The sequence below is a fragment of the Megalops cyprinoides genome, chromosome 3, assembly GCF_013368585.1.
Source record: "Megalops cyprinoides isolate fMegCyp1 chromosome 3, fMegCyp1.pri, whole genome shotgun sequence".
Taxonomy (NCBI): domain Eukaryota; kingdom Metazoa; phylum Chordata; class Actinopteri; order Elopiformes; family Megalopidae; genus Megalops; species Megalops cyprinoides.
Window position 1 is genome coordinate 54034925 of NC_050585.1, and position 13044 is coordinate 54047968.

Consider the following 13044-nt stretch of genomic DNA (forward strand, 5'->3'; position numbering starts at 1 on the left):
CCCTCACTATATTCCACCCCTGACTGAAGACCCACTGGTTCAGAGTCAGACTGCATCTTTGTTCAACTCACACTGAACTCTAAACATCCATGCTGTATCAAACACATTTGCTGTAACCTCAAACTTCATCTTGCACCTGTGGCATTTAACAGAATATGAAACGCTGTGTAATGACTCCTCCTGTCATTCCAAGACACTCGATTTAGTCTGGACTCTGCTCTGCTGTCTTGTCACTTTTATAAGTTGCTCTGGATAAGAAGGTCTGCTAAATGACTAAATGTAAATGTAAATGGAAGCAATACTGGAATTTTAAGGGTGACAATTAAAATTAGATTGAATGATTGATCATCACCACCCAGTTGAAAGTTGACAGTGCTGTTGGGTCTGGATGCCAGGTGGTAAATACAGAAGTTTTGATTGGAAGCACTAAATGGCTATCATTAAAGCCAAAGCTAGTGATCAGAAGGTTATACATATTTGGGTAATTTTTTTGGCTATGTTATGCTGTCTCATAGTTATTTGTCGCATTGGATGGGCTTCTAAGAAATGAGAAGTCATGGCTTAAAGAATTACAGCCACTGTCTGGTGTCTCTGCAAAATTAACGTTTAATCAGCACAGGCTCTGAGCTCCGTCACCTGCCAGACGGTTACGTGTGAGAGCAGCCTAAACGTGCAGTTATGTGTGTAAAGCCCCAGGAAACATGTCTCGTGTCAGAGGGCAGCTCATAAGGTCCCGGCTGTGTTTGGATCATACATCACATGGGCAACTGTCTGTTCTTGCTTAAATGCAAGCTATGGATATAAATGTATGTTTTATTAAAGCATAACATGACTTCTGTAAAATTTTAAACAGATTACATAATGGTGACAGTCTGTGACATTTATTGTCTTAAAAGTGTCGACCTCTGCTAATGCTAAATCTGTAATTATGCAGCACAATAAATGTGTAACATGAAAAACACAAAACGTCTTTCAGCATCCAAGTCACTGTAAAGCAATAAATAAATATATAGCCATACACCAGTATATAAATGTTTATTGATTAATATTGAGTTGGGCTGCCCTTTGCCTTCAAAACAGCTTTGGTTTTAGGCTGTTTCTAGTTGGATATCAGACTATTCTTCAAGAAGGAAAGCGCTGTCTCTGAGAGATGGAAGAAGTGGAATTCTACTCTACTCTCTGCATTACAGAACTTCCCATAAAGGCTCAGTGATGTGTAGAGCTGGTGACTGAGGAGGCCATGGAAGGTGTTTGACTAAATCCTGGTGTTAATGAAACTCTTCAGTCCAATTAGCACTGTCTATGGGGGGGGGGGGGGGGGGGGTAACTTCATCTTGGAATATGAGAACATCTTGAGGAAACAATGTTTCCTTTGGTTCCATGTTTTATCTTCATATTTGTCTTACTGTAAGTTTATGTTAAATGCTTTTCTTTATTCACTTTTAAGTCATGTTCAGTGTAAAATGAAGTAAATGACTATGATTGAGTTCGATTTTAATATTTGATTTCAGTAAGTTTACATCTGATTGAAATTCAGTTCATGAAAAGTATTAATATTTATTTGCATACTGGGAGCTGACATGAGATGGGCAAAAGGCAGGTAAATAACCCGCAACGCTGTTTTACCACGCCACCAGAACGCTAGAGTTCTGGAGAGCCTCTGCTATATGAATTAATGTAGCGTCAGTGTCGCCATGTACATTGCCAGTAGCGGGCATTTTGATTACAGTTAAAACCCCTTTTATTGGTCACTCACGGTCCGTATGAAAGACAGTGGACACTGGCCAAAAAATATTAAACTGGCTAACATCAGAAAATGGCCGTAACGGGTAATTGTGGATACGAACTAAATTTGCCGTTTTAGTTACTTCTTCTTTTTTGTGTATTTCTCGCTTCTGGTTGTGTTGTTTTCTTGCATTCGACGTCAGTTTTCTGACGCGGACGTTAGGATCTGCGCATGCGTAGACACAGTTGCCGGACGGGGCGAGTCCTCTTCTGTCCGAAAACCCGTCACCCCGGATCCCTATAGCAAACACCGGCTTCTGCAATTTCCACAGCTGTAAGCACGGCAATGAGTACTGATCAACTCTGCAATAATATGCTTTTTCATTCACTTACAAAAGATGACGTTACTTTTTATTTTATTTACCAGTACTGAGCAGTTGTTTTGAAATATATGCAGGGAACAGGTTACATTTTGGGGATTTCGACAATCAAGACCAGAACTGAGACCGCCTATGAGCAACGACTCTTACATAGCCTAAACACTTACTAGCCTCTGTCTTAAATAGCCTAAGCATCTTCTTGCTACTTAATTAAATACGAGTTAATACCGATTGGCCATACAGTTATATCCCAATTTCCATCAGCAGTGACTGTAAAATAGTCTCTCCGAAGATGCGCTCACACTATATTCAGTCAGTGTTATAATGGTTTGTTCTTTCACTATATTTTTAAAGTAATTCTGTCAGTTTTTAAAGGAATCATAATAATATTATGCTATAGAATAACATTATGAAGATAAAATACAAACGACAGTAGACTTATTTCAGTATAATATTTATTATATATTTCGTATATATTTTTCATTATTAAAAACAGCAGTGCTACTACCACTAATCATAACAATAAGCGATTCCATCAACAAATTGCGTCACAATATTTGGCCCCCAGGATGAGCGTGTAACTTCGCGAAAGGCGCAACTGTCTCTTTAAATTTACCCAGGAGCCCCGTAAGGAGCCCTAGGGGCCCCTAGCTCGATTCCCCACCCAGAGACAAGCTCTTAGAGCACGCCAGGAGGCCAGTGCACTTATCCGTAAAGAAATACAATGTCGCTCCTGCTGCCGTGAACGCCGCGCTCAACCAAACCTAAACCGGCTGTATCGATAAAAAAAAAAGTTAACTTTGCTCCTGCGCCGCGCCGCGCCGCTCGGGGGAGGGGAGTTCAGGATATACAGATAGCGTACAGTAGCATACAGTTATGGGCGCCTGTTATTCTTATGAATGGCTCCCCGAATGGTCTTAAAAAGCCCTCCTCCGATTATTCTGCAAAATACAGAAGGATCAGCGCTGTTCTATGCCAGTATATTACACGGTGATGGAAGACAAAGAGCAGAGAATATCCGAGTCCCAGATTCCCCCGTGCGCAGAGCAAACACATTCTCTCTCAGTAGTGCTGAGCGTCGAGGAGGAAGCGACGGAAATGCGGAGCGACTGGGCTCTCAGTGCAGCAGGTACAGGCCAACTTTTCTCTCCTTTCGGCACTTACGTTCCAACTTCTCCCACGCGTTTAACCCGTCCTCAGTGTCAATCCGTGTGTGGGGCATGACTGCCGAACAGCATGGCCCCATTCTGCTTGGCTCTTAGATAAACAAAGGCGAAATATCCTGCTAAGTGCCAGCTGCGGACTGCAATCACCGCCTAGCGCTTACCGACGGTACTGCGACCGAAGCCGCCGCCGCTGTACGTCTCCGCGCACAAACACAACCGCCTTTGCAGCTGAGAAATACCGGCGCTCAGTCATGTCAAAAAATTATCGCTGTGATAGCAATGATGAACCAAACTATTTCATGCAGATCCAGTATCGTGCTCGGACGATCAAGCAGCCTGGCGCAGAATTCAGTGCAGCCGTTTCTGATAGATAACAATGCGGCGTGGGGATAGCTGCGATCGGGGACGTGCCCTGTGTCTATGACGTGGCTGAGGAGATGAGCATTATCGTGTCACAGTAAAACAGTAAAACAGACACCGCTTTTGTGTACAAAAGTGAACCACAGTGAGCTCATACGTGACCATCAAAGGATCTGACTTCATGGAGTCATTTCTCCTATTTCAGGAGTCATATTGTATTAATCCAGATGAGTTTCTGTGGCGTTATTATTGCATTATTCGCTTAACAGACGGCGTTATTCAGGGCGACTTGTGTAGCTTACAGCTTTTAACATAGAGTACGACCCGTCTAAAGAGCTTAGCCATTTAAATAGTTTACTGTCGAGATGTAGTTTCAGAATCAAGCTTAATAATCAACGGCAGTACCCCGCCCGAGTTTCAAACCTGCAACCATCCGGAGCAAATCGGTTTCCCTGGCCGCTAATGGCTCACTGCTGCACACGTTATCTGCTGGTGTCTTAAGACATCAACATAATTTCGTTTCCTGATATCCGTGTTGTGTTGATGTTTATTGCAGTGGACAGCGTATAGATATATGTTAACTGGTGGGTCAGGTTTCGCCGGGTCTCGCCGGGTCTCGGCGGGCCTCGGCGGGCAGCGGGTGTGCTGTGGTGGAGATGAGGTGAACAGCAGCGGAATCGCTCTCTTAAGCCAATGAATGAACGCGAACGCCTTGCACCCGAGGCTCTGCCAGTTCGTTAAACAATATTAACGTTTACGTTGACATGACATATCACGTGAACCCAAAGACATTTGACAACAATAAAATAAGCCTACCACAATGTAAGAACGTAAATATTTAAATGTAAATTAGAAGGATAAAAATCTCCCTGCGTTATGACGCAGTATTTGTGCGCCTCTGGGCACGAATGAGTTTAACGCTCCACGATGTTGCTTATTGGTGACCAGATCTCAACAGAACGGAACTCGCAGTCAGTTTGTTGGTAGGATCGTTGGCTATTCTACCTGCTCTGTGTAAAGGTGGTCTCTCACAAAGGCCAGAGATGTTTGGGAATGTCACGGAAGCTATTTTGATCACAGTGCTGGGTGTTTTATTGAGCTTGTTTTTAATTTTTTTGCATAGAGGAAGCTTTTGAGGGAGGGAGGGAGGGAGGGAGGGAGAGGGAGAGAAGGAGAGAATGCTTGAGCGAAGCGAACTGTAATTGTGCAAATTGAGCCCTGATCTCAGCTGCTGTCAGCTGGGAAAGGCCGTGATGCTGACAGGAGTGTTCGAGGAGCGTTGTGTGTAATCTCTGTAATGAATGGGCGTGGCCTAACCTGTGTGATGTCATTCCCCAGAAGAGGGCGGGGTGGCGAATGGCTGCAGCCCGGAGCAGAGGGAAGAGGGCGTGGCCAGCACCAGCTACTGGAGCGTGAGCGAGGGCCCGGACACGCCCCTGCTGCTGTCGCCCGTCCCGGGGCCGGCGCGGGGGAAGGCGGGGAAGCGGGCGTCGCGGGCGGGCAGCAGCCGGATCCCGGGCCGGGACCACCGGCGGTACTACCATGAGTACTGGCGCGGGGAGTTCCTGATGGACTTCGACGCGGAGCGGCACCGCATGCTGTGCATGGTGTGCGGCAGCTCGCTGGCCACGCTCAAGCTCAGCACCATCAAGCGCCACATCCAGCAGAAGCACCCGCAGTCTCTGCTGTGGAGCTCCGCCGAAAAGGAGGCCATCCGCGCCGGCTGGGACTCGCACCTCCGCCTGCAGGGGGCGCCCAGCCCCGACCGCACGCCCGCCGCCGCGGGGCAGGGCCAGGAGGGGGTGCCCGACTCCGCGTACCTCTCCACAGGTGAGAATGCGTGTTCAGTGTAGAATCCAGATGTATCCAGCTGCAGATGCTACCCACCTGATCACGCCAGTTAAGGACCCTGGTGCACTTTTCACCATTTAAATGAGTGCTGTGTCTGTCGCAAATAGAAGCTCCTGAATTCTAAAATAGTCAGAGTGAATAGGTCTTTCCTTCCACATTTAACACTTCCTGTTTCTGTTGGTGTAACCATGACGATCGTTCTCCTTGTAACCATGACGATCGTTCTCCCTGTCGGTACCGCGCAGGGAAGCTGGGCCCAGAGACGCCGGGGAAGGCCGCCCCCTCCAGGAGCAGCATTCCCGCCTCTTCCCCCACTTCCCCTGAGGTTTGGGAGCCCCCCGGCCCCCCCAGCTCACCCGGCCCCCCCGTGCAGACGCTGGAGCGCTACCTGAACGACTCGTTCCACGCCTGGTTCCGGCAGGAGGTGCTGATGGAGTACCGCGGGGAGGAGGGCCGGCTGATCTGCATGGTGTGCGGCCGGCAGCTGCCCTCCCTGCACCTGGACCACATCAAGAGTCACGTCCTGCAGCTGCACCCCGTCTCCCTGCTGTACAGCGCCGAGGAGAGACACCACATCCTGCACACCTGGGCACAGAGGCAAGGTGAGCCGGGGGGCAGGCCGGGGGCACACGCCTGCCATCACGGGGGAGAGAGGGGGAGAGAGCGGGGGAGCGCGAGAGAGAGCGGGGGAGAGAGAGAGAGAGAGAGAAAGGGAGGGAGGGAGAGAGAGAGAGAGAGAGAAAGGGAGGGAGGGAGAGAGAGAGAGAGAGAGAGAGAGAGAAAGAGAAAGGGAGGGAGGGAGAGAGAGAGAGAGAGAGAGGGAGAGAGAGAGAGAGAGAGGGAGAGCGGGAGAGAGGGAGAGAGGGAGGGAGAGAGAGAGAGAGAGAGGGAGAGTGGGGGAGAGCGGGGGAGAGAGAGAGAGAGGGAGGGGGAGAGAGAGAGAGAGGGAGAGGGAGGGAGGGAGGGGGAGAGAGAGAGAGAGAGGGAGGGAGTGGGGAGAGAGAGAGAGGGAGGGAGAGAGAGAGAGAGGGTGTGAGAGGGGGAGAGAACGAAGAAGAGAGAGAGAATCCAGAAAAGAGTTTCCTTGGCCGGCTAGATCTGAAGCTCACTGATTACCAACACGCTATCAGTCAGCTTCAGGACTGCACTGCAGTAACAAATCCAATTAGTCAGTCAGTGTGGGCAAGAGGACAAGAGAATAATTTTACCTGTCTGCTGTGTGAGAGAGAATAGGAGACTATATTCTTACCTGTGTCTTGTGAGAGAGAGAATAGGAGATCATATTCTTAACAGGGTTTCCGTTATCCGGTAATTACTTGTTTTGCCTAATAAAATTCATAAAATACTGATAAATTAAAAACTTGCCGGTCAAAATGTAATGTCTGGTAATAATGCTCATACAAAACATAGCTATAACGAAGGCTATTTATTTAGCTATAACGATTGCCTATTTATGAGTTCAGTGAGTTGTACCCCGACTGGGATACACTGGCTAAAATTGCCTGTGTTCTGCCCGTGTCAAGCGTGCCAGCAGAGAGGGGCTTCTCTCTGCAGAATCGAATTAAGACGGCACTGCGAAGTCGTCTGGAGGAGGAGAGTAATGCGGCTTATGCGCATTGCAAGCTGCAAAGACACATTGGACACGTTTGATTTCAAGTCAGCAGCAGGACTTTGCCACAATGAGAAAAGGAGAAAATAAAATGTTACCTGGTAGCCTATAAGCTACATTTGATGCCATGTAGTTTGATGCCTAGCATTTTTTTAAACAGGTTACAGATGTTTCGTAATAGCCTAATGCCTAGCGGCTAATGTTGAGATTTTGCTCAATCGTTACTGTTCGTTTTGCTTAATCGTTACTGTTCATTAAATAGCCAAACTGATTTGAGGTAGTTGTCATTCTTTCGTCAACCTAGGTGTACATTATATTTGGGTTTGTAACATAGACTATTATTGAAATGTGACCGGTAAGTTTCAAATTTGTCTGGTAAAATAAATTCTTCCTGGACACCGGACCGGCAAAAAAAATCCTAGCGGAAACCACGATTCTTAAGTGTGTCCTGTGAGAGAGAGAGAGTAGGAGATGATATTCTCACCTGTGTTCTGTGAGAGAGAGAGAGAGAGAGAGAGTAGGAGATCGTATTCTCACCTGTGTTCTGTGAGAGAGAGAGAGTAGGAGATCGTATTCTCACCTGTGTTCTGTGAGAGAGAGTAGGAGATGATATTCTCACCTGTGTTCTGTGAGAGAGAGAGAGAAAAGGATTTAAAATTCCTCTCTGTCTCGTCTCTCATTCATTCCTCTGCACACCGTTAGAATCCACCGCTCAGGGGAAGGATACATCCATCAAATCTGAGGCGGAGCCACACGAAGGAGAGGCCAGCTCTGTTGCCGGGACCCTCAGAGGGAGTGGGCGTGGCCCCGGTGAGGGTGGGGGTGCCCAGCGTCCGACCCGGGGCAGAATCCCCCGGGCCCGGTTTCCACGACGATGGCAGCTGGATTACCTGGTGGCGCGGTGCCCAGGGCGTCGGGGCGCGGTGTGCATGGTGTGCTCCCAGCCGCTGCCCGTCGCCACCGTCAGCGCCTTCCGCCGCCACGTCCGGCAGCAGCACCCCGACAGCGCCTCACTGAGCCGCGCCGAGCGCCGTGCGCTGGCCGACGCCTGGGGGGCGGGGCCAAGTGGGGCAGGGGCAGGCACAGCGGAGGCGGGGTCAGGCACAGCGGAGGTGGGACCAGGTGCGGCAGAAGCGGGGCCAGGCATGATGGAGGCGGGGCTAGGTGTGACTGAGGCGGGGTCAGGCACAACAAGCCAACAGCAGGAAGGTAAGACTGAGCCGGGCTGAAGTGTCTGCTGCTGAGGGAGTTTGTGCTGGTCTGACGGCCTCTCTCCCTCCCTCTCTTTTTCTCTCTCTCTTTCTCTCCCTCTCTCTCTCTCTCCCTCTCCCTCCCTCTCTTTTTCTCTCTCTCTCTCCCTTTCCCTCTCTCTCCCTCCCTCCCTCTCTTTTTCTCTCTCTCTCTCTCCCTCTCTTTTTCTCTCTCTCTCTCTCCCTCCCTCTCTTTTTCTCTCTCTCCCTCTCTCCCTCTCCCTCTCCCTCTCTCTCTCTCTCTCCCTCCCTCCCTCTCTTTTTCTCTCTTTCCCTCCTCTCTTTTTCACTCTTTCTCTCTCTCTCTCTCTCCCTCTCTCTCTCTTTCCCCTCTGCTGTTCTCGGCAGGGGGTGTTAAAGTGGAGCAGGTGGACGGTAGCCCCGCCTCTGAGGCCGCACCCAGGGTGGGAGAGGCCGCTGTGGGGCGGCTCGGGCGGCACCTGAGGAGGGACCAGCGGCGTAACTACCAGGCGCGCTGGCGCACGGACTTCCTGATGGACTACGACCCGCGACGGCGTGGGCTCGTCTGCATGGTGTGTGGGGCAACGCTGGCTACCCTGAAGGTCAGCACCATCAAACGGCACATCCAGCAGGTGCACCCCGACTCGCTGGCCTTCAACGCCGAGCAGCGGGACGAGGCGCTGTCCCGATACACCCACAGAGCGCTGTCGGACCCGCCCTCCGCGCTCAGCGGGCACAGCGGGCCGGGCCAGCGGACGCGTTAAACCCAGACGCTGGGCGTGTGGATCATTATTTAATTTGCTCAGCAGGCCCTTATCCAAAGCAGGCCCTTGGCCCTGTCTCCAAAGAGGGAGATTTTGCAGCAAGATCATCATGAACCCAGTTGGACCCTATGTGCTGCACAGCATGATGGGAAGGTGCCTAGCATAAGTCAGGGTATGTTTTTTAGTTGTCAATGCTACAGATGCACGGCAGGTTCACTGATCTTTATACAAGCTGGATGGCTCACCCTGTTCACCCAGTCCAGTGTTTCAGCCGATCCACGCTTTGTACCGATCTGTGAGTCTGCACAGAATTGTAACGTCTGTCCACATGCTCACATGCTTTCTGCGCATCAGGAGGAGGTTTCTTATTTTTTATGCTTTTCTACTTCTGAGGCTACAGGAAAATGAGGCAGTGTTAAATAAAACATGAAAATAAACTGCAGAATGTGGGGAGTGGAGGTTTGGGGGAGGGAGATGACTCAGGCTTTAGAGTTTTCCTCTGAGCTGTTATCTTCTTTGTGTCTGCCCGTGTCAGCAGATCAGTATGTACATTATTACATATTCACTCATGTCCACTTAGTTAGCTTACATTCATCGATGCAGATGCACATTCACAGACAGAGAACCGTACTCAAGTGTACAACCTCACAGCACAGGGATGAGGACTTTGTTCAATAGCCAGCAGAGGGCGCTGTCTCTTCACCCACCCAACCCTTGTCCTCCCATAAAGAATGAGGACATTGTCATGGTGTATTAAGTGTACTGTCCAAACCCAAAATGTCTGCGTGGTTTTCTCCACATACAGACATGATAAACATACTTGTGTGTCTGCAGCTGTTAGTGAAAAGTTGAGTAAGGTGGTTATTGACATCAGTCATCTGGTGCACATTAGGAGAGCCATGTCCAGGGCTGCTGTCAGGACTGTCACCCAGAAGGCCAAAAAACAAACAAAAAAGACATAAAACATCCATACTGCATGTGTCAGGGTGCTGAGGACATTCTCCCCCCTCCAAAAAGACAAACATCACCATGGCAGCTCATACTTTCATTTTTTTTTATTAATATCACTTTGACATCAGCACAGGAACCACTTTTTTCCTTTTCAAACTTACAACTTTTTTTTCCAAGCTCTCAAACACATACTGAAGATACAGTTCACCACAAACCGCGCTCACATGTTAGTACATCTAACCACCCTGAAACAAGAGCACGAGACCCGCCCTACTGGAACAACAAGGAGCCAATGAAACTTCACGCCACAAAGAGGTGAGGGGGCTACAGTCTTATTAGCTTAAAAAAACAGGTGTCATCTTGAGGTCGTAACACTAATGATAAAATATTGGGAAAAAAAAACATTTCTCCACATTGTGATCACTGAAACAATGTCTAGACACTACGACGTGAGCTTCTGCTAAGGTCTGTTAGAACGCACAGATGCTGAACACTGGGTTTGTGTGCGTATGGATGTGCATGCAGGGGAACACTGAAATCCTCAAATTCTTCTGCAACGAGGAGAGACACAGAGAGAGACCCACAGTTCCACAGTAATGCCCACAGAAGTCTTCACTCTTTCAGGTGAAATGGTTAAATCCAGGGGAAAGAGGTGTGGAGAGCAGATTTGCAGAGCATCTTATTAAGGTGTCCTGGCCACTGACCGATCCATGCAGAGGTCTATGACCAGCAGGAATGTTCTTAATGGGAAATTCAGCAGGTACAGACTGATGAGCTAGATGTGTGAGCAGAGCATTCTGGGATACCCTACCCAGCATGCACAGCTGAATGGCAGAGCTGGAGTCCTAGCCACCCTATAAGTAGTCATTTCAAAATTCCACATATTTTTGTTTAGCAGATGCGCCTATGTACTAGCTTGCATTTTTACGCATTACCTGTGTGTACAGGTGAGACAGTGTTTACTGAGGCAGCTGGGCTTTGGTGCTTATCTCAAAGCCACGGCAGGACTGGTCTGGGATCAGCCTCAGCCTTCTAGCTCAAGGCTGAGTCTCCCTTCCACTGAAATGCCAGATCAGGGTTATGCTCTTACAGGTAACCCCAGCCCAGGCTGTGCTCAACCCTGAAGCTGAGAGCGTAATCAGAGGGAGAGAGAGGGACAGAGAGTGACAGATGAGTCCTCTGCACCAGCATCCCTCTGACTGAGGAGGCTCCGGGGTTCGTGAAACCTTCGGGGTTCATGAAGCCTCACTCTCCCATCTCCAGAGGGCAGTAATATGAGCAGAACAGCTGCCCTCATTTCTGCTGAAAACGGTTTCAACAACTCCACTGCAGAGGAAAAACAGCCTTCAGCAGCTGGCTCAGGAATAATAATAATAGTAATAATAATAATAATAATAATAATAATAATAATAAATATTCACGATTACTTGTGTGGATGAGAACACCTGTGATAAGTACATCTAGTGGAAGGAGGTCTTTAGGAGCTAAGAGAGAGTACAGGATGTTGCCTTGACAGCAGAAAGTGTTAGTCTTATGTACATACACATTTTTACAGAATGCATAAGAACAGACCGAGAGCCGCGGTGAACTAGACGGCAACAGCTGGTCCACCTGCAGGTTTTCCCCCTTTATTCAGCCTGCATGTGTTGCTTGTGAAACATCTAAGTGCACTGCAGGTGAGCTCACACACCTGTCTCAGGTGATGGGAGGGGAGGATCAGGAGGGGGGCAGCTCCTTTTCGGAACCTCTGGGAGTAAGAGCATCGCATGATGCTTTAAATGTAAAAGCGACAGGAATATTCTCTCCCACGCTGTGGGGGATGAGAGGGCATGTAAGGAAGTGAGGCTTCCTGTTCTTTAGCCAGAGTTCAGACATTCACTTTCCACAGAGCAACACCACCACTCCTCTCTGCAGTCTCTACAGGACCAGGGCAAAGATTCAGTCTAGTTCACAAAGTCCACCTTGCTGTCTGTGTGTGTGTGTGTGTGTGTGTGTGTGTGTGTGTCTGGGAGATATCTCCATTTAGGGCTTCATTCCTCCCACCCCCACCCCCAGCTGAAGCAGAGACTCGTGGTGTGTTGGCGGCTCTGGCGGACAGAAGCAGTGTTAGTTAAGGTGTGCCGGTTTCTACAGAGAATAGCTTTCACTCAGGAGCTGGTGCAGAGTGCGTGATGTGGAGGAGGCCGGAGGGGGGAGAGCAGGCGGGGGGAGGGGGGGGATTCTTCAGTCTGCTTTACTGCGTTTCACTGCCCCCGGGAGCTTCTCCTGCAACCTGCAGCAGCGAGAGCATCACATCATTACACACTGCCTCATTACATAACCACACCACCTCATTACGTTACATTAAACTAGCCTGGCGTAGCCGGGCAACTGGCACGGACCGCATTTTTACAGGTTATCCATGAACATGGATGGATGTAGCCCTATGAAATCTGCAGGGTAATGTGGCTGTGTTCCGCCTGGGCATGGAACCCGCAACCTCTGAGTAATGAGCCACACTTCCTATCCCAACAGGAGCAAATCACATACAGGCAGTTTAACCAGATCTGTATCGGTGCTATTGAGGCACCTACTATCACTTTGCATTCAGTTATCACTTATTTCTATGACACACACATTATTTCACACACGTGTGCACGCACACGCACACAGACACGCATGCGCACACAGACGCGCACACACACGCGCGCACACACGCGCACACACACACACTGCTCCTTACTTTGCGAGGGTGGTGTCAATCTGATTGCGCACCATGGCAACGTAGCGATCGATCTGGGTCTGGGGAGAGAATGAGAGTGTTTTTTAAAGCTGTGCTTCGCCCCGCAGGGTCGCCAGCAGCGGAATTTTAATCTCTCCTCAAACAAGTCTTTCTGGCTCACAGCGGCCTCACGCCGTCGCCTGTGCGAGGAACGTTCCAGAAGAGTTTCCCCACGATCAGAGCTGTGACCCAACAGAGGACACACACACTCACCTTGTATTTCTCATAGACCAGCGGCGAGCTGAAGACCAGGATGTCAGCTACAG

General features: G+C 49.3%; 2 protein-coding genes across 4 annotated transcripts in view; one reads left to right on the forward strand and one right to left on the reverse strand.

Annotated features, from left to right (window-relative positions):
- Window positions 1-2772: 2772 nt before the first annotated feature.
- LOC118774584 (uncharacterized protein C11orf95 homolog) lies at window positions 2773-9066 on the forward strand. The gene is made up of 5 exons (XM_036523938.1): window positions 2773-3234; window positions 4970-5480; window positions 5777-6084; window positions 7794-8300; window positions 8690-9066. The coding sequence occupies exons 1-5, from the start codon at window positions 3078-3080 to the stop codon at window positions 9064-9066; spliced, it is 1860 nt and encodes a 619-aa protein (XP_036379831.1). The 5' UTR covers window positions 2773-3077.
- A 1037-nt stretch (window positions 9067-10103) lies between these two features.
- The window catches only part of LOC118774034 (reticulon-3-B-like), a 21984-nt gene continuing 19043 nt past the window's right edge, over window positions 10104-13044 (reverse strand). For all 3 annotated transcript variants that reach the window (XM_036523136.1, XM_036523135.1, XM_036523134.1), the window contains 3 exons: window positions 12992-13038; window positions 12740-12798; window positions 10104-12289 (listed from right to left, as the gene is read on the reverse strand). In XM_036523136.1, the coding sequence (XP_036379029.1) occupies window positions 12241-12289; window positions 12740-12798; window positions 12992-13038 (155 nt within the window). In that variant the 3' untranslated portion in view covers window positions 10104-12240. The remainder of the gene's footprint in view (window positions 12290-12739; window positions 12799-12991; window positions 13039-13044) is intronic.